General features: G+C 36.4%; 1 protein-coding gene across 10 annotated transcripts in view; it reads left to right on the top strand.

Annotated features, from left to right (window-relative positions):
* baz2bb (bromodomain adjacent to zinc finger domain, 2Bb) overlaps positions 1-27712 on the top strand; it is a 51013-nt gene that overhangs the window by 11461 nt on the left and 11840 nt on the right. For 3 of the 10 annotated variants that reach the window (XM_083537963.1, XM_083537969.1, XM_083537961.1), the window contains 19 exons: positions 10003-10107; positions 13521-13694; positions 15033-15173; positions 15583-15845; positions 16627-16821; positions 18126-18614; positions 19991-20498; positions 20627-20905; positions 21002-21056; positions 21650-21758; positions 22585-22686; positions 23336-23546; positions 23846-23938; positions 24309-24370; positions 24585-24650; positions 26134-26199; positions 26559-26603; positions 26818-26850; positions 27709-27712. The exon at positions 27709-27712 is cut by the window's right edge and continues 62 nt beyond it. In XM_083537963.1, the coding sequence (XP_083394089.1) occupies positions 10005-10107; positions 13521-13694; positions 15033-15173; positions 15583-15845; positions 16627-16821; positions 18126-18614; positions 19991-20498; positions 20627-20905; positions 21002-21056; positions 21650-21758; positions 22585-22686; positions 23336-23546; positions 23846-23938; positions 24309-24370; positions 24585-24650; positions 26134-26199; positions 26559-26603; positions 26818-26850; positions 27709-27712 (2998 nt within the window). In that variant the 5' untranslated portion in view covers positions 10003-10004. The remainder of the gene's footprint in view (positions 1-10002; positions 10108-13520; positions 13695-15032; positions 15174-15582; positions 15846-16626; positions 16822-18125; positions 18615-19990; positions 20499-20626; positions 20906-21001; positions 21057-21649; positions 21759-22584; positions 22687-23335; positions 23547-23845; positions 23939-24308; positions 24371-24584; positions 24651-26133; positions 26200-26558; positions 26604-26817; positions 26851-27708) is intronic. The other 7 variants (XM_083537970.1, XM_083537964.1, XM_083537962.1 and 4 more) reach the window with 5 other exon arrangements.

Raw genomic sequence — 27712 nt, 5'->3', positions numbered from 1 at the left:
TTTGCTCCATTCTGACTCTGGCCTAAAACCTACTAAAATGCACAAAGGCCACATCCTGCACTTAAGAAAATGCTTTAAATGCACGCATAGCCTGCAGCTGAATCATGTACCGCAAAATTCACCTAGCTTAATAAAGCACATCAAAAAATGGCTTCACTAATATCAGGGCTGATAAAAGTGCCATCCTTTTAAGGAGCAGAGTAAATGCCACTTAGCTGGATGAGGGAGGGAGTGAGGGAGAATATATCTGTGCCGTCAGCTCTTCCTTGCACTGATAGAGGTGACATCAAGGTGAAGGCACACTTGGTTGGAAATCATTGATATTCTGACTTGCCGGCTGCAAATGGCTCAGTGGCAGATGGAGTCTTTGTCAGGGAAGAAAAATGGCAGCCAGGGAATGCGGCTGCTGTTTTCTCCCCCCACCGACCATCTACGCTGGCAGCCTGTGACCTTCTACTGCCTGTGTGACGATTTTGCTTGTGCACTTTGATCAATTACTCTGCCTGCATTGTTTTCAAGGAATGTGGAAAGATCAAAATGGCGTGTCTCCAACACCCCCCATACATGATTATGGTATACACATACGGAGTACAAGGTGGTAGTGATCTCATATCTGTAATTTCTAATACTTGCCATCTTTGTGTGTGTGTTTCCATGTTTTCCATTTTAGTGAAAATTCCTGTTATGTGTATTTTGTGTGTTTGTCAGCTTCACCTGCTTACTCTTTGGTGTTGAGCCTGTCTGGAAGGATTTATGCAGACATACTGTTGCTGTGTGTCTGGTATGAGAGCACACACTGTGTTGCTCATTTTTTTTTTTTTTGCCATCCCTTTTATCATCAAGAGCCATTGAAATTCTTCTGGAATTCTTACTGGGCTTTCACAAATGTAATTGTTTTGGATTAGGACCTAGTTTTTTATTCTAATTGTTGTGAAAGGTTTGCTTAGGGCCTGTCCTGTGTAACACTTCAGCTAATTAATTTGGTTTAAATCACTTGGTCCTTTTAACAAGATTGATATAATGTATAATCATTAAGTGGTGAAGTGAATAGGGTTGCTGCCTCAAAGCTCCAGAGTCCATGGTTTGATCCTTAAAATGTTGCCCCCACCACCACCACCAAACAAAAAAAAGTGAAGAACTACACCACATTGTACATAGTTGTGTGTGTACTACATGTTAGACTCCTGCCCAGCTCCTGGGAAAGGTTCCTGATCTATTTTGACCCTGATAAGAATGAAGTTGGTTTTGGATTTAGTTGTGGCCAATTCCTGTATACCCGTTAGATTTTTCCTCTCATATAGCAAATACCAATCCAGAAGGGTGAAGGTGATCCCATGCTTCCCCCAAGATATATGAGGCCAACCATCTTTTCACTTATCATGTATGGTGTCACATATTCAGAAGAAAGCACTGTCCACTTTCTTGTACATGCATGAGCTTGCAGGCAGCCATGATTTGCTAATGTTGCTGTGATTGATGGGGCAGAGATTAAGCCACCCCTCCCTCTCTCTCACTGACAGTATGGACTGTTTTGGATTTCTGGTCACAAATGGCCGTGGCATTGTCTGGATTAAAACTAGCAATCTCCATGTTATAGAGGCTTCTTCTCCCGGTCTTGAACACCCTGATTTTGAAAGTTATTTATTTAATTATCATTAAACAATGTTCACAAAGAAGGGTAAATTCCTTTCTGGTTTTAAAAAAAAAAAAAAAAAAAAAAAAGGTTTTTATTATTGACATTTGTCATTAAAATGTAAGTTTTTTTTAAATGACATGAGAATTATTTGTTCTTATGAAATTAGTAACTGATTTGGCTTATGTTTGTGTAACATAAACAAATAAAATGCAATATTAGTTCCTCTTGTGGGATTGCTTTTTCACTTAATTATTAAAGCTAATTAACTGTCAGGATTAATTGTCCGTGAGGAAGAAGTCGTCTGCTTTCCAGTCCTGTATGGTTAAATGCATGTTGCTCAAGGAATATGGTTGAGTGTATCAGTATTTATAATTTATAATTCAAACAAGACAATTTGCAATATCTCCGGTTTCAAATGTGGATGTAAGAATTGTGGTTTTTGTAGTGTTTTAATATTAGTAACTATTTCTTATATTATGTATTAACAATAAATTGTAGTTAAAAGGCTCTTTTCTGTATCTATGCTTTTTCAGCTAAAAATATTAATCCTGGTATTGCTGAAGCTTTGCTAGAAACAGGGTGTAGTCTAGACTTGGATTATGCAGGTAGGATTTTAAAAGGTGTTTTTAAGCAGGTGTTCATGGCCTGTGTGAAAGAAAATGAGTATGCATATTTATAAAGGCAATAGTCATACACAATACTATCTATGTTACAATAGGAGCATAAAGAACTGGCATATGGGTAGACAGGAAGTCGCTCTAAATTAAGTGTGTGATTGCTATCCAGCTTGACTTGAGTATCCCAGCATACCTGCTGCTCTACAAGTCCCTATATCTTCATGAATGGTATACAGTGAGTTAAAGATATGTCTACTTAGATGATTTTGTAAACAAAATGATGAAACAAAAAGCTTTGTTTTTAAATTGAGCTGGTTTTCTCCAGAGGTTGAGGATTTCACTGATCTTTTTTGTACCAGCATATTTCATGGGCATGTGTTCTACCAGAGCTTTGCAGTATATGGCAGAGGTTAAATCTGATTTATACTCAACATCTGTCTCTGGCAGGTGTGCAGTCTTGTCACATTTGAAGACTGTGTGTTCCAGGTGTTGTTCTGTGTGATGCATACTGGGCTAGAGAGGAATCTATTAGAATCCATGAGCTTTCTGTAGGTTTCAGGTTTCTGTCAAGTTTAGGTTTCTTTTTTTGCACTTTACAGTAAGCTGTCAGGAATGTTTACTGCCTGCTAGAAATGCCTTAAGAGTGTATAAAGTGTCTCACTGTAATTCTGAAGAAGGCAGAGTTTCACCCGTTCATCATTCATGCTACCTAAACAACATCTCCACACTTGATACTGTACCCTGAAATGAAACCGGATAAATGTACCTTTTGCATATAGTGACACTTTTTATTTAGATGAAATCTTCCTTGCTGTGGCAGCTAAAATAGAGATTTATATTTTACCTAAAGATTGGAGAAACCTAGTTCATTATAATGAGTTGCTATGCAACATTTATTTCCTTTTAACCCTTCTATGTAAAATGTCTGGTTTGACTTATTAGAGCTTCAGCTGGCACAATGAGCGAGATCTCTGGGATTAGATTGTCCTGTTAGAACCCAATCTTTGTAGATCACCTCCTACTTTACATGTGATCTCTCCTACTTTACATTTTAAATCACATTTTAATGATCGCAGTGCTGTGCCAATAAACAAACAAACAAAAACGAAATCCAAAGCTAATTTGCTGTGATTTCAAACATGCATAATCCGTGATTCATGTTAGTCATGTCTATTTTGTTTCTTGATGATGTTATTGCTGAATTATTTTATAGATATTGTTAAGCCATCATTAGTTTCTTGGATTTGTAAATAATGAGGAAGGCACTGTATAAATTCTAAGTGGATTACAAGCATAGGCTACTTCAATTTCATTCCACAGTGCGCAGAAATAAAAGATCAGGTTTGGCGACTAACTGGTTTAGTTATGAATTAATATTTGTTAAATGAATACATCCATTACTGTATATGCTTTTGGAATTATCTGCACAAATTGTACATTTATTTGTTCATTTAGAATATTTGCACTTGCTAGTATATAAAATATCACCGTTTCTGAGTTGCCTTGTCAATGTCATTTGATTTAAAAAAAAAAAAAAAAAAAAAAAAAAAGGTGGCAGACATGCATGTTTAAGCCTTGAGGGTGGCCATAAATTATCATGTAATTTTTTTTTTTCTTTATTTTGCTGCTTAATTCCCCCCACTTCCTCTTGGCATTGGAGTGCTTTTCTAAGTGTAGATGAAACATTTTTAATGATTATTTAGATTCTTATGTAGATTATGTAGATTCTCTTCTGGGGCTGAAGTTCTCATTATTGGAACACACATTGCATATATGATGGAAGAGGTATAGGAAAAATGTTTAATGTTACCCTGATATATATCTGATATTTTATAATAAAAGTGTAGGAGGGGTAGTGCAACATTAAAAGACTGCATCCCTAGTTGCACAGTATGTTCAAGGTGCAAAGAGTAATGTGATGTTTTTTCTTTTAATTATTGTGTTCGCTCACTCATGCAGTAATGCTGCACTAATCGTTATTGCAAAAATCATTTTTGGGTGTGGGTTATGTTTAGGTCACAAGTGCCATTTAATGTAATTACCGGCTGCAAACGAATGCCGACTGATTTATGTAGAGAGCATATTTATGTGCACAGTTACGTTAAGATCTTCTGCTCATCGTTAACCATATATCACATTATTGTTGCATGCATTTGCAAACGTGCATTTATTTATTTCTTTTGCATAATGTGATATGGCTGTTGAGAATCAACAATTTTTCTAAATGATTTGATTGCATATGATTAACAATTTACAGCGTACTGTGTGTTCTGCAAATTTGTAGAGAACATGTCCTTATTGCTAATTATAGTTTAGGTTCTGTATTGAGAGCAATCTTAAATATCTGAAACAAGACCAGTTTGCTTTTGCCCCTAAAGCTGTATCTCTTTGTTGTAATTGTTGCTTTAGGTTAATAGCATTGCTGCTGCTATTGTTTGAACAAAATGTTCATGCTGACTGTGTGGTATCTATTTCACAATTAGGGAATTTTAGAGTTTTGACACCAAGATGCCTTCCATGTCACATGTGGTGTAACTATAACGATGTGTTTGTGATCCATCAAAAGCCACCATTTTATGGATGATTAAATGGAAAGAATACAGAGTGGTATGTGTTCATATGAAACATATGCAAGGGATTGTTAGTAATTGTTTCATTTTCTCCTACTTCTTCACATTTTGGTTTTTAATCTAAACGTGTCTTCTGGTCTGTATTAAATAATTTTGCTTTCATGCTAAATATAATTTGATTGTATTTACAGAAAGACTGGTTTTCAAAATTTCTGTATGTATTCTGCATTTAGATGGATGGATGGATGGATGGATGGATGGATAGATGGATAGGGATAAAAATACATTGTCCTCAGTAACCTTTAAATTACCTGGTAGAAAAGAAGAAGCTGTTCGAGGAAAAAATGTAATTCCTTTATTTAAATATGTAGATGAGATCAGCTCGTTTGTTGTGTCAAATAGTGGAAAATATCACATAGGGATTGTTTGTTTGGCACTCAAATATGTCAGTTTCCTAAAATATATAATATTATTTTAAAATAATATTTAAAAATCCAACTACATTACCCAAGAATACATACATGCTGGTTTACTGCATTACCACTTCACAAATTCCTTTCAACACAGCTTTCCTTTGTTACATGCGTTTTGAATTTCTTTATTGTTGCAGCGGTGTCTTCTTTTATTGCCTTCCTTTTTAACTGCATGTCATGCCCATTTGCATTTCATCATGCCAAAAGTCAGATGGCTAGGGGAGGTCTACTCTTATTTTTCTTTCGCAGACTTTTTAACTCTTCATTCCCTTTTATTTATCTCTCAAAACACAACACTTTTGGAGCACAGTTTTCAACCTCAAACATGGCTTGTTTATTTAGAAACAAGCGTCCATGTTCAACACCTTTCTACCTTATGGTCAAAACTCAGTATTGACATACCTGACTAAGCCGTGTATGGTGTGTATTAATGCTGGGTTTGTTCATCTTTTTCAAGATGTAGCATTGTTTGTTTATGGATTTTGATTAAAATGAAATTGAGTGTTTGTGCTCCTGTTTCATGGCCCTTATGTGGATATTACATATTTTATTATTGGCAGCAGATCTTCATGCCAATGTTCAGTCGAGAAGTAGAGAAACAATTTCTGAAACAATTTAGGGGTAAAAAATTGCAGAGATGAGCATTTGTATCATTTGCAGAAGTAATGAGTTGTTATTGTCTCATAACAAGCACTTTCTTCATGGCAGTAATGCATTTCATAGCTGAGCGTATTAACTTACCTGAAATCTATGGTTACCATGTTTACTGGTAAGACATTGTGTAGAAAAAATGATCTAAATCTGTTCAAAATCTGAAATTAAATCTCCGGTACCATTCACTGCTACAACACGGAACACGAATCTTTAAAGATAGAAAAAAAATGTATTATACACTTAAGATAAGATCTGCATTTTACACAATTATTAATTGCGACTCTAAAGCTCTTAGAAACTTTATTTTAACTGTAATTGACTTCTCAAAAGTGGACAACCATTTAATTTGTGTCTGGTATTGTTCAAAATGGCACACTTTTGTTAATGTGCTAAATGCCCTTAATGTGCTATGTGTGCTGTAAAACCATTGTGGCATATCTGGGATTTTGCCTCACTAGAGCCAACTACACTAAACACTGACCATTTTATTTATTCCTCCACCTCTAAATCGTGTGCGTTTTGGTCACACATATACATACATACATACACACATACACACACATATATATATATATATATATATATATATATATATATATATATATATATATATATATATATATATATATATATATATATATAAATACATTTTCCTTTTTTAATTAACTACTTCTCTCTTTTCTATGTACAGAGATGTATTTATAGCAAAAAAAATGCACAGTAAATGAACCTTGTGAAAATCCTCCTGAATAAGTTTTCTATTCAATACAATTTTGTAAAAATATTGTGTAAATTTGTACACAGTCAAAATCCCATAAAAAAAAAAAAAAACCTTTTAATGCAAGTTAAAGGTAGTGTTGCATCTTTGTAAAAGTCATTACGCATAAAGCAAGCATGGTTTCTATCATTTTAGATTTCCCCCCCCCCCCTTGTTTAAGGTTAAAGCTGTCTTTTCGATGACACAAGTTCACCAGGATTTATTAAAAAGACGCTCTCAATTTAGATATCGTTGTCATGTGCTGCATATCCATTTCTTTCAGCTCCCACATCTATTACGTGATTTCATCAGCACCTTGGTAAAACAGAAAATCAGACCACTATTGTTGGAAGAAGACTCTGGCTTCTGCTTTTACACAGATCTGAAGCCCATTGTTTTCTGTAAAGAGCACTCTTCAGCGCTGCTCTTTTTTATTTAATTGTTCACATCTTTTTATCTTTTTACATCTCATCTATCTTAATGACCTGGGTGGTATGAGGAGCTGATTAACTACCGTTTGATCCGGATGGAAGACATTATTATGTAAAAAAGCAGAGCAATGCATTTTTGCATTCTCTGTACCTTCTTTTTTCATTGCATGGGGACTTACTATTTGGGCATTTATTTATCATTTGTTCTTATGAATTTAAATATTAAATATGGTTTTCCAGCTTCATTAATATTCATTCAACCTAAGGCGCTGAATACAATTCCTGGACACATGACTGATCCAGATTACTTCAATTTGTCACAGGTTAATCTAGCACAATGACAGCAAATCAGAGGTGCAACTGCCTTGTACTGTGTCTAAAATGTTATAGCCCTGTCAATCATGATTACAATTCTATATATAGTTTTTGTCTAAAAAAAAAAAAAAAAAAAAAGGTGAAAAAGGTTGTAACAGTAAAAAACCACTGATTGAAACAAAACACCACTTATGTGTATTATTTATGTGTGGTTTTATTAGCCCTGAATAACTACCAGGGGTGGTGAGAATTACTAAAGATGCCAAAAGTCCACAAATAAATTTACTTCAGTTTAAGGCTATAATTGTGTCATACATATAATAAGTGAAAAATGTTTGTATTTTTTTTTTAAATTCAATCCCACAATTATCAGCAAAATCAGTAATACTGAATTAGATGTTTAATTACTGCATGTGTGGGAAGCGCTGATGTATGTTTATCTATATTAATGCATATTATATTTTGAGAAAGTGTTTCTACCATTTTGTCTATCTCTAAAGACTGACTGAGCAACTATACATTCACACATAGACATTGGAACAAATAGAAACTAAGACCCTTCGCAAATAATTCACCACTCTGTATCATTCCCCCTCTTTTCCTTTTGTAAATTGCATGTTGTCAGATTTCTCCCAAGTGTTTGCTGCCTGCTGTGACGGTGGCAGCTTCCTTTGCCTGCCTGCCTGTATTTTATTTTTTTATTCCACCAATTTTTTTTTTTTGTCTTTATTCATCCATCCCTCCCACAGCTGTGTCTGGTTCCACCTGTGTGATTGGCAGTTTGTGCTCAGTAAATCCATTGTTTTAGGAGACTTGGTCATGTTGCTGGGTTTAGACAGCGGTGTTGTGGTTGAGGTGCTTTTGTGACAGAGTGGTCAGAAGATCTCAGGTTTCAGAAGGATTTATCCTTATGTGTTAATGAACCTCCTGTCTGTCTCTCTGTCTGTGTGCACGCGCACGAGTGAATAGTAGAGTTTGTGTGATTCAGTACTGATGTTTCGTGCTGATGGTCAGCCATCTGTTAACACACTCCCAGACAACACATAAACAGCAAAGAAAACAAGAGATAAAGACAGAGTTAGTACCATTTACACTATTTAGCTCCATCTTGGGGGGAATAAAACAGCTAAACTAAAGGTATCTTTTCTCTATAACCTTATTTCAAGCAACACTTAAGAGATGATAAATTACTATTAACTTGCTTAAAAAGAAAAAAGGGCAGGACCTCAGTGTCAAATTTACAGAAATACTAGTTGGTCTATTTATTACTATTATTCCTGTGACAAATTATCACAGTTCCAAAATATTTTGTTATTTTCACTCTCAGAAATGTTGCTTACCTAAAGTCGGAGAGAACTGAAACTGAACCGTATCCTTTGTGGTGGTGGTTTTTTTTTTTTTTTTTTTTTTTTTTTTTTTTTATATATATATATATATATATATATATATATATATATATATATATATATATATATATATATATATATATATATATATATATATATATATATAAATTGTATTGCTGTGAGATAAGTTGATCAGATAACTGTATAAATGTGCAGTTGTTCCTGGTCAGTGAGTGTGTATTGCAGTCAAATTTGTAATGAAACGGTTTTCAATTATTCATGTTATTCGTAGAGAACAAAAACATCAAAGCACACTCAATGCAAACTGTTTGAAGACATACCTGCTTATTACTCTTATTAGGGAGCTTTTTCAAAGAGAAAATGGTGCATTAAATATTTCATGTTGAAGGTAGATGAACAGGGGGAATTAAAACAATGTTGGCTTTAAATGTGCAGTACTAAGCAAATCACAAATTTCTGTCGGTCAGCATCTCTGCGTGTCACCGTCTTGCTCAATTATAATTTGCAATCTATTAAAATGTGCAAATGATTTTACAGCCAATTTGGTTGTTCCACACACATGGAGCACACACAATGCATAGTAACACACCTTCAACCCATGTGTGTTTGATTAGAAGCAAAGATGATTGTATTTATATTCCATAGAGTAATATCTGTCCATCTTCTTAATTGTGTGTGTGTGTGTGTGTGTGTGTGTGTGTGTGTGTGTGTGTGTGTGTGTGTGTGTGTGTGTGTGTGTGTGTGTGTGTGTGTGTGTGTGTGTGTGTGTGTGTGTGTGTGTGTGTGTGTGTGTAAGAGAACACCAAGGGGTGTTTGATGATCTGTGCACTGTTATAGTGCTCTATGTTCTTCTGCACTGTCAGCTGGAAGACCTGCTGTGCATGTATATGCTTCTTGCCGTCTTGTAAACTTGAGCTCTGCACACATGCTGAACACGTATACATTTTAAACGGGTACACTAAATACACGAACAAATTATTGTACTATTGAGCAATTATGTTATGTTTTCCTGCCTTATATTAATAATATTGTGCAAAAAAACTCATACCTTGAACTGTTAACTGGACATTCAGATGTAACGATACATTTGTGCTCTTTATACTTTCATAAATTGCATGTAGATATATTATTTTCTGGATATGTATGTGTTGATTTTGTTTTTGTTGTATGCAACTTTTGCAGTTATGGAGTCTGGAGAGAGATTGCCACCGTCCACCAACTCTCAATCATCCCTCAGCTCCTCTGCCCCACCTCCAGATTCATTACCAAACATAACAAGCGAAAGTGGTAAGATGATGACCTAACACACACAAAAATCACACGGCATTACTATATAATACTTTTGCCTAGAGTTCCCACAGCATTAAGCACACTAACTGTAATACCTTGCTGTGCTGCTGTGTCTTGAATTGCAGAGTCTGCACCATGGTGTAAGCCACATTATAGACTTCTATGCAACAGCTCTTAACACTTTAATGTGATTGTGTCTTGCTGAATGTGTTGTGCATTATATAAGTTTGGAAATAATTACTCATTGTCTCATGTTGAAAAAAAAATTGTGACGTTTATGTTGTTTTTATAGTGTTATGTGAAGCACATCACAGTAAATTCTAAAAAATAGACATGACACATGACACTGAAACAGTAGAAAGGTTTTGAACAGGTTCCAGCAGAGATAGTTTAAATAGACCCAGCACACTGCTTAAAATATGAATTTAAAGGGGGGGAGGAATAAATATTCCCGTGCCATTTGGGTAGAAGGGATCTTGTGCTTCCCGACGTCTCTTATGTGGGGGTGGGTCTACGACAACTATATTACCTAAATCCCACCTGCCCAATAAAGAGTTAATAGCATTGTTGGTGAAGCTGTAACAAGAAGGCATATGTTATATAACTTTTTTTATTCTGATGCATTTACAGATTTCTTTTTTCTTTTGGATACATGATAAAAAAAAGCCACATAATTTACACCATTTGTGTCTAAATAAAGTTTGAAAAATCGCCTTGTTGATCTGTTTCTGGAATACGAGTCTCTCTAATAAAATGGATACGATCTTGGTCTTGCGTGATCGAGAACAACTTACCGGGAGTAGTGCCAAGATGGCCGCCAAGTCGATAGACTTTATTAGAGAGACTTTATGTACACTTGCAGTCATATGTTCAAGTGCATGCAGAATTAAATTGACTACGCAGTAAAACTTGTTGGGTTAGATGCTATGTATTTATTTATGCCAAGACACCAATTCGCTGTCTGTGGAAGGTATTTTTGGATTTTGTATATTCTTTCAGATATCAGTTATTTATTTCAAAGATGGAAACACGGGTGTTTGTGTGTGTGTGTGTGTGTGTATATATATATATATATAATGTTCTTTTGCTGCCAATAGCTTTATTCTTGTTTATGAAAGCTGAACCCAAAGCACATGCAAGAATGTTGTATGAATTTGGGCGCATTCACACACTTAAAAAAGCGGATAAGTGTCAATGCGAGCTTGCACATAGGTTTTATGTAGGAGCAGAGAAAATCTGTCCTGAGCAGGATTGATTTTTGTACACAAACTGCTCATGGAGTAAAATAACAGCATAAGCACTGCGCTCTGCTAACGATGTGTGTGCTATTATGGCAGGGAGAGAAAGCCTCTAGCAGCCCTGGCTAACATTTTTGACAGTTTGGTTGCAATAGAAGAAGCTGCTGCTTTAATGAATGCCAACAATTAAAAAAGCCTCTCTGTCTTTTCTCTCAACTGCTGACAACCTTTAACTCCTGTTTACCACATGGGGAGAAAGAAAGAGAGAGACAAAGAGGGGAGCTGCTTTATTCACCATGCAATCGTATAGTGGGTACTATTACATATGTTTCGAATTTACTGTTTGATTTTCCCAGTTAAAAAAAAAACCATGCAAATTTTCTGTCATTTATGATATTTGTTTAGGATAAGAACAGAACAAAGCTGTCTTTCTGTGCATTTTTGTGCACACACGCAATTTGTGTGGGAGATTGGGGGGGGTGTCTGCTGGCAGGGTAGGGTGGTGATTAAAGTAGACAGTTCAGTGACACCTCTGAATTCAGACCAGAAGAAATAATGGTGATTGCTACTCATTTATCTGGTGGGTGCTGCCCTAAGGAGCACATTATAGCAGAATGTTACATTTCATAAAGATAGTATGTGCTTACTGTGTGTCCGTTTGTTGTTAATATACTGGGTTGCTATCACGTTCCTTAACAATCGCTGTTACTCATGACAAGCCTCAGCAGTAAACAAAAGGAGGTTGAACCTGTTTCAGTTCATGCTGATTATATCCATGTAGGTATGTCGTGTTGTTCTCATGTGTTGTGTGTTGTTGGCGGATCTCACGTCTTTGCCAGGTGACTCACGTGATGAAAGACAAATGTGTTGATGGATTTTGTAAACTGGGACAAGTGACGCCCCCTGTTCACTGGAGATGCTGCAGTGTCTGAACACAGAACACTAACCGTAGTCGTGTATGTGGAGCTCATTGTGGAATTTAATTGTTCTGAGGCTGGGAATAATGATGCTATTAATATTAAAAAGGTATTTACTGACGTCATTGTGCCATGCTGAGGAGGCTGCAGAGACGAGGAGATGAATGTAGGCATCCTCAGCATTCTCATCTTTATCTACTCTGCTGTAGACATCAAGGTCCTTAGAGAGCTGGTTGATAAATTTGCAGCTCATCAGAATTAAAATGAAAAGAGGATATTTTCCTGAATTGTATGTTTCCTGGTATGAAGGCAGCTCAGTACATGGAGTCTTTGGGTTTTTTTTTTTTTTTGTGTCTGTCTTCTTGCAGTTAAACTAAACATTACACACAGTATATAATTATTATAAAATCTAAATTGAGTTAGATATGCAATAATAATAATATAGTCTATATTTTTAGCTCTTTTTATATGACAAATTGGATATAAATATTATGGCTGTCAAAATGCATTAAAAACACGATTAATGCAAATTCATTTTACCGGCATTCATTTAATGTGCTGCTGTTTCTGTGACCTTTTTTTTTTTAAATTAAAAATAAATAAATGTAAAACCTTCAACGCAACACATTTAATCACAACGTCCTTTCTTTACTCAGCAATAAAAAGAGAGAATAAAAACCTTCACAGATTTTTTTATCACTAAACTAAACAATTGTTTTACTGATGCACCAAGTTTTAAATCAAGCAACCAAAATCCGCCAGGTTTTTTTTTTTTTGGGTAATGTGTAAATATAGAGGTTTGGATAAAGTGTCCACATACTTTTGACCATATAGTGTGTGCTCAAGGTTTTAACTTGTCCAGTTGAATGGGTTATTAAATGTATAGTGAAACAAAATGGTTGCACTCTGTTCTGCTAACTGATTCTCTGATGCCATGTTTTCCTCATCCCCTGACTTGTACAGATCTCTGTGTGCATGACTAAGAATGTCAACTGTCATTTCACTCATTGCTCAAACCATCACTGACAAAACTGTCATAATATTTATGCATGATAGAGACAATTGTTGCTGTCTGTAATGCAACCGTGAAATTTTCCAATGTTAGCATTTTATTCAGTTTGCCCAGTAAAATTAAAGTCTAATTATTTAGTTATGTACCCTTTGTTCTATGTGTAATTTATACAATACAGTCTTACGGAGTAAATGAATGAACAAAGTTCTCTGTTTCTTGTTCCCTTTTGTTTTTTCTCTGCAGGACATCTGTTTCAGCTGGTTAGTGATCCAGGGTTTAGAGCATCTTTCCCCATGTTGAGCCATCCAGCATTCAGGCTGTATGCGCCTCTTTCTGGATGTTCTGATTTCAGAAGCCTGGGGATTTTGGGATTGCAGGGAGGCTTAATGTCCCACCCACAACTTGGATCATTTCCAGGTATGCTGCCCTACAGCTGAATGGTGTACATATGCTGAAATCCTAAATTAAGAAAACAAATATTCAATTTATATCATATTGGTCAAATATATTATATATAATGAACAATTTAAAAAGTGCATTGGTTTAAAAGCACTTCTTTCTGAATATAATATAGCTTGAAAATTTACATAGTGACCCATTCTTTTTATAACTGCACTTATAATCTACTCTTTGTCCTTTACTCTCTGTTCAAATAAATATATTCAGGATGATCAAAAAACAAATAAATTTAAAAAAAAAAAGTATTTTTTATATATATATATATATATATATATATATATATATATATATATATATATATATATATATATATATATATATATATATATATTTATTTTATTTTTGTTTCATTATTAATAATTCATTTTTTTTATTTCCTAATATCCTGAATGTGGTGAAAATGAAACGTTTGCACTCAGCTGCATATATAACATTCAGCATTTTAACATAGTCTAATTAGTCAGTAGTTTAGCATATTATTTTAATTTATCTACATCAAGCATAAATAACCCAGGTTACAACTTTTATTTGGTGTTTTAGATCTTACCCAGTTAGTAATAGAAGTATGATATATTTCCTCTTCACTCTTGAACCATTTTACATGTCAGCTGCAACCGCATAATTGTATACCAAAAAAAACAAAACATTGTCAACAGTGTTTGATGATGGTTATATCTTGTTTTCTTACCCATCCATATTTCTTCTGTTAACGTGTAGATGCAGCATATGGTCCACATACATCAACTTTACTATATTTTCCATCAGGCCAGAGAGGTGTGTTCAGGGCTTGACATTTATAGCAGGCTAACTTGCTGGGGTCAAGGCAATTCTTTGACCTCACCTTGCAGGCAAAGGTTTGACATGCTGCGATTGTTGCTGTGAAATATTGAGGTCTTGTACAATGTAAGGTTCACTCGCTAGAGAAATTTATTTAGAATCTGTTGAATTGAGTATTGTTATGCTTTACTGTAATGGAAATTTGAGGGTAATGTTTTTTGTTTATCTGCTTGCATAATGTGTGTCCCTGGATTTTATTTCATAATTCTGTTCTGAGTTGGTCTGAGTTTACTATTTGCCCTTAAGTGTATGGTTAAAGTTGTTTTCACAGCTGGGTAGCATTTTGATGGCGCTGATTGTTCTGAGATGAAAAGCTTTTTCTGTTTCACATTTACAATTCTCACTCGTAATGGCCTGCAACAAAAATAGATGGAATGTGCAGGTTGTCAGTCTAGGTTATTGCGTAGTCTGGTCACTGCATTTACTCAAATAGAATTTCTCTCCTACTAAACCATTTAGACTGGTGGCGGGCATCTGACGCACAACTTCATGGAGCTGCTGCGCTGTTCCCTCCTCTCCTGGGCCTGCCTCCTCTATTCACACCTCCATCATTGAGCCAGTCACACATTCCCAAGAAGAGCACACGGGGCTCTGCTAAAGGTAGCCTGGAGCCAAGACATTTCTGTATACATTATTTGATCCTTTTTTTAAGTAAGATTTGTGAGCTTTTCTTGTGAAATGTATTGGGGACGGTGCTCTTACCAGTGAACATGCTTATAAATCCCCTGCAGTCCAAGCATAATATAAAATAAATTACATTGTCACCAGTGGCAAAAGGCTTTTCAGTTGGAATATATAGAGTTTAAATTCAGGCGTCTGCTATTACTTGGTGGTTGCTGTTTCCACCCCAAAACAGCATGCATCTCTGTAATTAAGCTAAACCTGAAATGCTTCAACAGTTTATTACCCCCTAGCAGAATAGAGACAGTAAGAAATCTGCAGATTTATTACATAGTGAAGTAAAATTGATGCAATCCATGTGGCGTGTGTGCATTTTTTCATCATAAAGGGTTCAATGGTGCAGTCAGTGGAAAAGGCAAAGCAAAGTCTGCTTCCTCTGGAGCAAGCTCTACCTCCTCCTCACCCTCTCCAGCTTATACAACTTCTGAACAGACCAGTACTCTCAAATCAGGTCTGAAACCTCACAAGACCACCAAACCCACCCTCAACCACTGCAAGACTGAACAGTCAACTACCAATCCTCCAAACTGGAGCAGGAAGCAGGTCAAGACAGATCAAGCCCAAGAGAAATCCAGCCACAAAACTAAAGAGGTATGATCATCATTTTCTACATGATCATCAATGTTTCTACAAACATTGCTCTAATTCTAATTCCACAAAATAGAATGCTCAAAACTAAATCGGTTAAATCTTATTTTTTTAATGTAAGGAACATACAGTGGTGTGAAAGGGTTTGCCCCCTTCCTGATTTATTTTTTTTTGCATGTTTGTCACACTTTAATATTTCAGATCATCAAACTAATTTAAATATTAGTAAAAGATAACACAAGTGAAAACAACATGCAGTTTTTAAATGAAGGTTTTTATTATTGAGGGAAAACTAAATCCAAAACTACATGGTCCTGTGTGAAACCTAATAACTGCAATCAAGCGTTTGCGATAACTTGCAACGAGTCTGTTACAGCGCTGTGGAGGAATTTTGGTCCACTCATCTATGCAGAATTGTTGTAATTCAGCCACATTGGAGGGTTTTTAAGCATGAACCGTCTTTTCCCTCAATATCTACCTTTTTCAGGACAAAACACTTTTTCACACCACTGTATATGCTGTTTGGTTATACTCAGGCCGTAAGTATATAAAATATTATTTTGATGTTATAGCAGTAAGGTGCTGGTTTCGATACTGTTGTGAGGTCTGGTTATCATGGTCTGAAAGTCTTCAAGTACTTCTATTTATGGAGAAGAACTCTGACAGGTTTGCTGGAAGCATGGTTTAGATTGATAGATAAGATATACACGTGTATGGAAGGGGAGAAAATGAATCGTGTATGTGTTGGGACTATGATATGATATGTCACTTCTCTTTGTGACAGAAACTCTGTATGACAGTGGCAGAAATTTCCAGCAACAGTGATAGCCAATCAGCATCCAGTTCTGACAGCTCTAGTGACACACTCAGCAGTTTGGGCTCCATAGACCTGGAGAATGAAGAAGATGATGAGGGACTGAGTGTTTGCAGCATAGACTCTGACTCTCAGAGAGGACAAAGAGGGAATAGAAAGCTTAAGGTGAGTCATCTAAACTACTAATGCATATCGATGCATAAGTTAGATACAGTGATAAATGCTTTGCTATATTGGGAAATCTGGATGGTCTTCAATCATTAAATGTGATTCCAAACCAGACACTACAAATAAGCCACACTTGTGCACAGTATATAGAAAACCATATTGTCCATCAGTCGCTTTCTATAACCATTACCAACAGGATAATTAAAAGCACATTAAGCTTTTATTAAGTAAATAAACTCTTGTACATAAATCAGTGTCAATAGAATTTGGAAACTGTTCTAAGATTTTGTTACAGGTCATTAAATCGCATTACTTAATGCTTTAGTTAACATAAACATATCTATCAAAAAGTAGCACACCTTATTTTTAATAAAACATTTCAAGTAACCAATTCAAAAGTGGGGAAGTAGTAGCTCAATAGATAAAATGCTAAACTTCTGATCATAAGGTTGTGAGTTCAAATCCCAGCAACACTGAGCGGTCACTGCTGGGCCCTGCAGCAAGGCCCTCAATGGCTGTTACATTAATGAGATAAATGTAAGTTTATCTGGCTCAGGGTGTCTGCCAGATGCCGTAAATATATGTCAACCCGTGCATTAATCCGTGTTTATCATCAGTGGCCAATCTGGAGTGCTATTCTTTTTAATTGGAGATAAGAATGAAGTACAATTTTAGTAATATACTGTAATTTACTGATTTATATGAACTTAATTTCAGTCCTGGAAATAACAGTAAACAATAGTCAAAGCAAGTGTATTTTGTTACCAAGCTTAAATCACTCAATACATGGATTAACGCTTCTGGTTTATTCATTCATAATTTCATGTTTTCTGAATACTAACTAATTCAGCAAATAATGTTAGTTAAGCAATCCTGGCTGTAAAAGTAATAACTAAAATGTGAAAGGTGGCCATTTATGGCTATTCTTATCCCATGTTTGAATAATGTACATCATTACACTTTGCTCTGTGGCTACAGCCTGTGTAATCATAAAGAAAATAGATTTGAAATACAATTTATAAAAAGATGTAATGAATGGATTTCAAAAAGACCTTGTGCTTCGTACATCCAACTGATATGAGACCATGCTTTTACAAACTGTAATCCGCTGTTTGTGTAAATTGAATCATTAAGTAAAACAAAAACACACCTGTTTCTTAAACCAGTAGAAAAGATTAGCAATTGACCTTTAGACAAGTCAGATCTGTTGAAGAGGTGTGTGCATGTGTCTGGGTTTGTAATTGACAGGCAACAATTAAAATTGGGTGGATTTTGTTTGACCCTTGTCCTCTTCCGAACAGGACTCTACACAGATTGACCAAGCTACAGGTTGCTTTTCTAGTACACCAGATATGTGCTCTGTGGACCTTTCACAATGCCAGGCAGCTCCGTTACTCTTCCGAAGTTCAGAAACCAAAGAAGAGCACAACAAACACACCAGTGTCATCCAGGCGACAGGAGTAGCAGGCAGCACCAAGGCTTTCTCCCCCTCTTCACAATCCATCCAAGATGCCTTGTCCAAACCTTTGTGTCTCACCGTGTCTCCCAAAACCTCCTCATTAACGTCGTCTCCTATACCTCCGTCTATATCCTCGTCTCCAAAGAATCGGACTGTCTCTGCATCTCCAAAACCACTTTCTCATGCTCGCTGTCCAAAGCCATCATCTCTTTCCTCCTCCTTCAACACCTCTAACATCACCCCCTCACCCAAATCCTTGTACTTAATAAAAGCCAAGAGTTTTCCAGACGACTCCCTCCTGCACAACAGTGACCTTAATCAGCGCAAACAGGTTAGCGGCCGCCTCACTGCTATTATCTTATCACATTTCTATTACTGGTTTTCAGATTAGAGTCAGCATATACAATTATAATAAATCAGCACATGAAAACTGATTCAGGTGACAATAGACATTAAAATGATGTATGCAAAAATGTATAAAGTTTTTGTGGCCTGTGTATTTCTCAAGGTTCTTGTGTGTAGCCTGCCATAACTGCATGTGTTATTTATATTGTTTGGGGTTTTCAAGGCTGCACATTACAAACCGACAATGTATATGCGTGTGTCTAGGACAAATCTAGGTCTGACATGCAGGTAGGGTTTAGATAAGATCTCTTACACAGCATTTCTAGGGAAGGACATGTTACAGATGAGGGGGCAGGTGGCAAGACAACCTCAGGTATACATAAGATTTTAGAGACATTTCCAAGGTATTAATTTAATATTTATAATAATTTTGTGCAGTTATTTCTAGCCTGTTAAAGCAGAGGAGCCCCTGGGAGGAGGTCAGTTGTATACACTTATAAGCAGTGGTGTGGAATCCTGTGTCTAGATCTATCTATTTTACTTTTATGCCCCCTCTGTGCCTTCTGTGATGGTAGAAATCCACTGTAGCTGGAAGACACAATCCTTGCATTTGTGTGACCAAGCTATCATTTCCTAGTAGGTCCAGGAAGTATTTGGGTTGTGTATCTCCAGCCATGGTAATTCCAGCACAGACTACTGTGTTAAAGAAATTATATAGATACTAGGCTTCCATAATGCCCAGGTTGTAGGACTGCTAGTGTCAGTTGAGTTGCCTGCTAGTTGCCGGTCAGTTATGTTTGTAAATAGTGAAATAATGATGCCAAAGTTATAAACATATAGGAATTTGACAGGATGACAAAATGAATTTTATTTAGAACTCACTGACTGAAAACAAACAAGAAGAGTCAAATTTGCCTCCCTGCGTGGTAGGTTATTTAGATATGAACCTGTTAAGAAGGTGGTAATTATAGAGCCTCCACTGAGAGTGGTGATTTGCAAACAGGTGCTTGTACTTAACAGAGTAATAGATCCATGTTGACCAAAACTCTTTTCTACATATACATAAATTAAGGAATACAGAACACTCATATGCAACAATCTTGTTAGCTGGAAATTAGCTGAATTAAAATCATTAAGCTGCTTAAATTCTTCTATAAGCTTCATTTTCTTTCTATAATATTAACTCTGTATTTTGAAGCACACAAACGAAAATAGAATCTCATGCCCTAGTTTAACAGTTTTTATTTATTTGTAGTTGTTTTGCTATTAACTTTCATGAAAAAAAATACAATTTCAAGCGCTTGTTCTGTTAATATCTGTTATGTAAATATCTGTTCTGTACTATATTGTTTGTCCCCACAGGCAAAGGAACATCAAGAAGCAAATAAATCCCTGAAGAAAAGTGTGTCATCGTCCTCCTCGCTATCACCTCAGAGTAGTCCTAAGCTCAAATCCCCAAATCTTCAACACTCCAACCTGTTTCTCACCTCCACCCCGCTGAAAAGCTCTCCACATCATAATGGAGTTGTTCTGAGTACTGTGCAGGATGCTCCCCTGGCACTTATTACCAAACCTCGCTCTGACAGCTCTAAAACCCCAGGTAAGCCTTTACTAGCATCCACTAGTCCCTGCTTTAATACCCCTATCAACTTGAGCACTGGAGCCAGACAGTCTTGCTCTGGGCCTCCTACCTCGGACCAAGCCTCCACACAGCGAGTGTCCCACAGGGTAAACACAGGGTCTCCTCATCAGGGGAAAATGTTTGGGGAAATGGAGTCTGACATTCCCAGCAGCAAAGACTCTGATGATTCTGGGGAGTATGAGGATGATGATGATGATGACGATGAAGATTTAAGTGACAGTCTGTCAGGTTAGTATATGTAAAATGCTTCACATTTGTGTGTAGAATTGTGTATCTGTTTTGTTTGTAATCCGCTATTAATATTGATTAGATCTGTCATGCGATAATGATTCTTCACTTACTTTCATTCTGGGTAGGCTCTGGCAGTAACCTGGACACTGACTCCGATAATGATGAAGATGATATTAAAGATGATGAAATGGATAGTGACACAGAGAGTCACACAGAGAGCACGGCACTTAAACTTCCAAAAAGTCCAACCTCTTTGACAGACTGTTCTTCTGGCAAGATCAGCAGCTCTAGTTCACTTAACCTGCAAATGCATGACCCTGCTAAGATTTTGCAAACTGTGAACAATTCGTGGGGTCTGACATATCACAACACCCCCCGCACCTCATGTGTGACCACGCCCCCAGGTAATAAAATGCAATAAAATACAAGAAAAAAAGATTACTTGGACAATATTTGTTTGCAAGTTTGTGAGCACTCATTACTCTATCATTCACTTTCAGCGAAGAGAAGAAGAGTGACAGATGAGCAAGCAGTGTGCAGGCCTCTGGAACATGGGTAACAGATTAAAAATAAATAAACACAAAAATGCTGTAATTGTCAAGAATTACATTTGACCAAAATAATGTACACAAAGAAGGTTAAATAATCAAAAAGGTGTGTGCAAGTTAGAGAAACTGGAAAGCCTGGCTGAAGATAAGACAAATGGGGAAGAGATATAGTCTCTGCCCATGCTCCATTTACGTCAGGTTTAGACTTGCTTGACTAAAGCCATGGCACCTGTCCAGAGGAGAAAAGAAGAAAGCACCACTGTTTCCTGCTTCTGTCCTTCCTCCACCCATCCATTCATGCGTCCTCCCATAGTTGGAGTCTGTTGGCACTCAGACAGTGACTACAGGTCTCTGGAGTGTTCCAGTGTGTGACTCACAGCTGGCCAATCCTGCTGCACCTCATTTAAATAACTGGTCTGAGTTGTGCCAGGTTTCTGTAGCAAGTGAACCTGACACCTTCACCAAGACAGGCAGGTAGAACAACACCGGATGATTGTGATTACTTAGTCAGCGTGTAAGGATGTGCGAGTATTGTAATTATTGTACAGAGCTGTACTTGAGGAAGTATTGTACAAAGCTGAACCAATCAATATTTCCTAGGTGGAAAAGAGAGACCCGCATCAGGAATATCTGTGGCAGTGTGCAAGGAGAAGTGGTGTACTATGCTCCATGTGGCAAAAAGTTCAAACAGTACCCAGATGTTATGAAGGTAAGAGCCAGTTGTGCTGAAGAAGGATTCGTTTAAAGTTTCTGTCATGATACCAATAGCTGCAAGGCCCAATTACAATAACAGCACATCTTATACCACAGCAGCCTGTTCAAATTTATATTTAATATGGCCGATTCTCTGGAAGACAAGCTAGTTTCTAAGGGAGGTGGTAGCTCAGTGGTTAAGGCATTAGACTTTGGATCGGTTCAATCCCACCAACACCGAGCTGCCACTGCCGGCCCTTAGTCAAGGCCCTTAACCCTCCCCTGCTCACTTGTAAGTCGCTCTGGATAAGGGCATCAGCCATATGCCATCAATGTAAATGTATCAGTTGTTATAAGGGCTATAAAGTCATTCTCTCATCTTCCTTCTTTTTTTACTTTCTCTTTATGATAAGATAAAGACCTTTTCATAAAGCCTCTTCCACATCAGAAAACATACTGACAATTACAAGCACTGATACCAGGGACTCCTTCCATTAATAAGTCTTGTCATATCACTGATTATATGTTTTGTTTTGTAAAAAAAAAAAGAAAAGAAAAGTATTTTAAGCATCTTTTGTACAAGTCTCTCAGTTAGCTTTTACAATAGAAATAACATTAGAATGAGTGCATTAATATTAATTTGTGATTTAAATTACAGCTGACATTATTGCCAGAGCTCTTAGAATAGACAGCACCTTATGGCTAATTAAATCTGGAATAACCTAATCATTTTGTTTATAAATTTGTATATTTGTGTATATACTAGGATATATTGTTTGAATTGTCTCCAAGTGAGGTACTTAAAGCCTTTTCCTTATCTGTCTCTCACTTGTGATTTGTAGTACTTATCAAGAAATGGAATAAGTGAGATCACACGTGACCATTTTAGCTTCAGTGCTAAAATCAGGGTTGGCAACTTCTATGAAGCTCGAGAAGGACCTGAGGTGATTTACTGTTCATTTTATAATCATTGTCTGTCATTTTCAGTTTGAATTGTTAACGAGGAATATTTGTTAGTTTGACTGCATTGGAAAACTTTTTGGTGTAATCTTGTAAATGGAAACACGTTTACAATTTTGACAGTTAAAAGTGAATTGTGCAACATTTTAAAGACAGTCAAACAGCATAACAGAACAGGAAGCACTGTTTTCTGTAATAATATGATACAACCACAACTGAACAGGCCACTAAAAGGTCAGGTTTTTTCCTCACATATAACAGCGTTTATTAACACAATAGTAACACCGGTGTCTCCGATTCCTGCGCTAGAATTAGCTACAAGTTCGTACTCAAAAAACATCTGACAGTTGAGTTGATGTGATTGGGGAAAATTGAGACTTATACACAAATTCTGCACAATCTGGAATACAGGAAATGGGAGGATTCTTTACAAGATGCTTGATGTGTTTCATTTATTGTTATTGTTGATAAGGTGATAATGTTTACATTCCAAATATGTTAGACTAGTTTTTTTATGTATGTATATACCCAATCATTAAATACAAAAGGAGTGTTTCTGAAAACAATTGTTTTTATAATAAACTCTGATGAATTATTTGTATTATGGATCATTTATGTCCTGCTGATTTCCAGGGTTTGCAGTGGTGTTTGTTGAAAGAAGATGAGATTGATACCTCTATCTTGGCAATGGAGACACATAAAGGTCGTCCTAAGAGTCTGGAGCATCAGCGTACTAATGATCCCTTTCATTCCTACCAAAGGAAAAGGAGAGCAGCTAGTGTGAACGAGAGTGATGTGGCTAATGCTGCATTGCTTAAACTACAGCGAAAACTGGAGGCACAGGGTAGGATTTTACCTGTAGTTGCCTTCTGGATCCTGAATGACATTCTGCTCATGTTTGAGCTTTTTAACATATTAAAATAAGGCTGTTTAATATTTATCTGTAATGATTATGAGCTGGACAAAATCATCTACAATAATTTGTAAAATAAAGATTCGAGATATATCGTTAAAACATATATCGTTAAGCCTATTGGGCAAAAACAGTATGATTCTTGTATTTATTACTACTTATGCCATTTGGATATTATGTTGGTCAAAGAGCAAATGCTCACTTTCTGCTTCCTGTTCTCTCTGGGTCAGAGATTGCACGGCAGGCTGCTCAGATGAAGATGATGCGAAAGCTGGAAAAAAGGGCTCTTGCACAAGCTGCAAAAGAGGCCAAAAGACAAAAAGGTAAAGCCACTTTGCACACTGCAACGCATAGACGCTTTTCCTATTGACAGGTCCATTAAACAAGTAATTTAGAAATTATTCAGTTTATACAGTTTGTTTGATTATGAAACCTGTGTCTGCTTAGTTATTAGTGATCAGATCCATTTAATCTTTGATGAGTCAGATGTCACTGTACACAACACTTCTTTCTAGGTTCAAATTGAAACTTTCTGCATTCTCACACATTTCACGGTCACTGTGACTTACTCTCTCACTATGGCAATGTGTGATTTAACTAACCCTTCATGTCAAAATAAATCTCGAACATAAAAAGGTTAATCACAGCCGTTGCACAGGAATTTAGGGCTAAAAACGTGTTGTGTGATTTCAGCTCTGCTGGCAGCACAGGAAAAACGCAAGCAGAAAGAGCAGCTGAAGATTCTAAAGCAACAGGTAGAGAAGCTTCATTCATACTTCTTTTCCCTTCATACTGTACACAACCAACACCTCTCAGGAAAAGCGCCACATTTCCACTTCTCCTGCTTTTGTGTGTCTTGTCAGTGTTTCAGAGTTAGACACAGTAGAGGCTTAAATAATTTCAATATTAGCTAGCTGAACATGTTCTCGTTTTTGCTCTCATTTATTTTTCATGTCCACTCCCTAACAGGAGAAGGTTAGGAGACTTGAACAAATTCGTGTCGAGAAAGAGCTTCGAGCTCAGCAGATACTCGAGGTAAAAAAGATACACACATGAGCTATGAATCCGATCAAAACTGTAATGGCATTTCACAACACAAATCATAGGAGAAGCCTTTTAAATATAAACACACAAACAGAAATAACTAGTGTTTAAGTGTTTCATTTTTTTATTGTTTTTTATTAGACCAAAATCACCTAAGTAAGCTGAGTGAAAATGAACAAGCTTAAAATTTGGTCTGCATTTTTTTGTTTTTCCAAATTGTGAAGGTGCCACATTTGATAAGCGACATTTAGTGTCTGTTATGCCTCTCATTATACCTCTTGAAGTGTTTTATCAGAGTGACTGGCTTTTGACCTGGAGTATGTTTGTCCTTTTACTCATAAAATTCTGCGTAAATGCTGATTTCACTATCCTCAACCACACAAAACAAAAACAAAAAACTCAAGCACAATGCTCAAACTATATAAATATCCTTGCTAGTTGTGATATTTAATGCAAATACATGCAGAGGGTTGGTTTGAAAGAGGCAGATATAGAGGACAGAGTGATATGGAGATGGATGTTCTGCTGTGGTGACTCACAACGGGAGCAAAGTTGTTGAAATATGTTTTACCATGCATTCATGAAACGATATTTTTTAGATGCTGGGTTGTACTTATTGTTTTTATAATTCACTAATCTGGTGACTTTTTAATAATCTTGAGATTATCTCTGTTTCAATCACAAAAAGATTTAAATGACACGAGGAATTTCACACATGAAACTAAATGTATTCAAAAGATTTAGCTGAAGTATGTTCATCTTGCTCACTGTGTTGATGTACATGTAGACAAAAATTGAACATGCAAAACTTTTTCAAAAAGCCTTTTCCAAACATGAAATTGCTCAACTCTTATTATTACATTTACTACCACTTTGACAGTAAGGTGGCTGCAACATCAAAGAGCTTTCAGAAAACATTATATAATCTGCGATTCATGTTATCAAGCAATAGCCAAACACAAGGTACTGTCATTAATGTTAATCACTACATCCTGCTTCAAATAAACTGGCTATTATATCACCATTCAAATGTTTTCGCTGCTTATGGTCTAAAACTCCTGATGCCTAGGTCAGTTCACTGAAAAGACAGTCTCAATTGTATAATGCGTAGTATCCAAAAATTTGAGGCTGTGCCTCTTTCATAATGCAGTTCTTTATGGTTAGTTGTTCTAGAACAAGTGAGATGTATGAGAAAAGGTGGATGCGATAAATATTTGATAAAATCAGATTTTGTTTTGTTTTGTTGTGAATCGTGTTTGTTGGCTTTCTTGTAGCTCATTATTAAATACTTTTAAATACTAATATTGTATCATAGTTGGTCTAAGGGGTCCGGTACTTTCATAAAGGTTTACAAAAACACTACCACCTGTATGATTAAATGTGCTCTAAAATAAACAGTGAGCGCTGATGTCAGACGGGCAAATCATTTTAGCTATTTAGTATGACGATTAAAACTCCTGATTCTGTTTTCCAGGCAAAAAAGAAAAAGAAGGAGGAGGCCATAAATGCAAAAACATTAGAAGCTGAGAAAAGAATGAAGGTGATTTTATAGTGTGCTCTTTGTGTTCCTTGTACTTGTGTGTTTGTGTATGTGGGAAACTCAGTACTTGTGTAGCTTCAGATATATTTCTCTGATATGACATCAGGCTGTTCTAAATTAATAACAACACAGACTAAGGCTCTCTGTTTGAGTAACTCCCGTCTTTCCACTTCGTTACACTTGCGCACGCACGCACACATTCTGAAGCTGCCACGCTCAGCCAACCAAGTTAACAAATATTTTTTTTTTCAAAACGGGTTTTATATATTTAATTAAAACCTGAATGATTCTACCTTCGTTTTGTCTTTGAACCTCTTCTTCATACCCGTGTGTGTGTTGTTTCTATTGTCTTTGTTTAGGAAAAGGAACTGCGCAGGCAACAAGCATTCATTCTTAAGCAACAGGTATGCAGTAACAGGTCTTTCAGCTTGTGTCTGCTAAAAAGGGTAGCTTTAAACATTGTGTTTTTTTCCTTGGATATCTTCCATGTTTCAGTGCTCATTCTTTTAACGTTCTTGTGGTATTTTGGGGTACCGCCCACTTTGGGAACTGCTCACAAAGGTGGTTAAATGTCTTTTTGTCTCTCTCTCTTAATTCTTTGCCAACTCTTTCTGGCAGGAATTGGAGAGACATAGACTAGAAATGGTATGGGTATGTTTACTTTTGTACATCTCCCACTCCGTTGTGACTTATTTGTGATGTGGTTGCCCATTGTAATGCGTAAGCAGGCTGCTGTCATGCCTACATTTTCTTTGCATGGCTCTCATTATGTTATACACAGTACATTTTCTGGCTGTGCCAGGGAGAGAGAAATAGTGTATATAATCTTGCAGAATCACCAAGACTTATTATTGGCAAGACGATGATTTTTGTAAGAAATTTGTAGCAAAATAATGTTTGTCCAAATGTTATAGGTACTGTATGTATGGCTTTTTCTAAAACTTCTGTTGGTTGCCACTTTCAAATCATTCAGGTTTAAAAAAAATAAATAAAAAATTCATTTGGCTTTAACCAGCTTATGAAATCATACAGCACCGACAAGTTTCACATATTTATCTACTATCAAATCAGATTAATGTCTGACTTGATGCATTTCGTTAAACAACTGGGAGAAGAACACAGTACTTATTGTGAAGGATTCTCCCACATCTCCCTCCCTTGATCAGCTGGCTGTGTAGAAACCTTCAGTTTTTAATGAATAACCCTTGTCTGAACCAAGGACATTCAAGTGGCAGATTTCTAAGATCTGATCCATACTGGCTTTGCATATTTGCTTAATATATGCTAGCAATACTACCTCCATACACTGCACCGTATGTCTAGCATCTACCTGTACATGTTGTCTTATTCTTTTTTTTTTTTTTTTTTACACAATTTAGTTTTCTGTGCTTGAGCTAATCTCATTTGCCTTTCATTTTCATTTGTTTTTGTCCCTATTGATAAGGTCATGTGTTACATTTACCTTCATGCATGTGGTACGGTGTAAATGGTGTGTTTGTGGTGTTGTAGGAGC

Source organism: Silurus aristotelis (genome assembly GCF_946808225.1).
Source record: "Silurus aristotelis genome assembly, chromosome: 3".
Lineage (NCBI taxonomy): Eukaryota > Metazoa > Chordata > Actinopteri > Siluriformes > Siluridae > Silurus > Silurus aristotelis.
The sequence above is the reverse complement of the archived record's forward strand: the minus strand, read 5'-3'. Positions and strand labels throughout refer to the sequence as shown.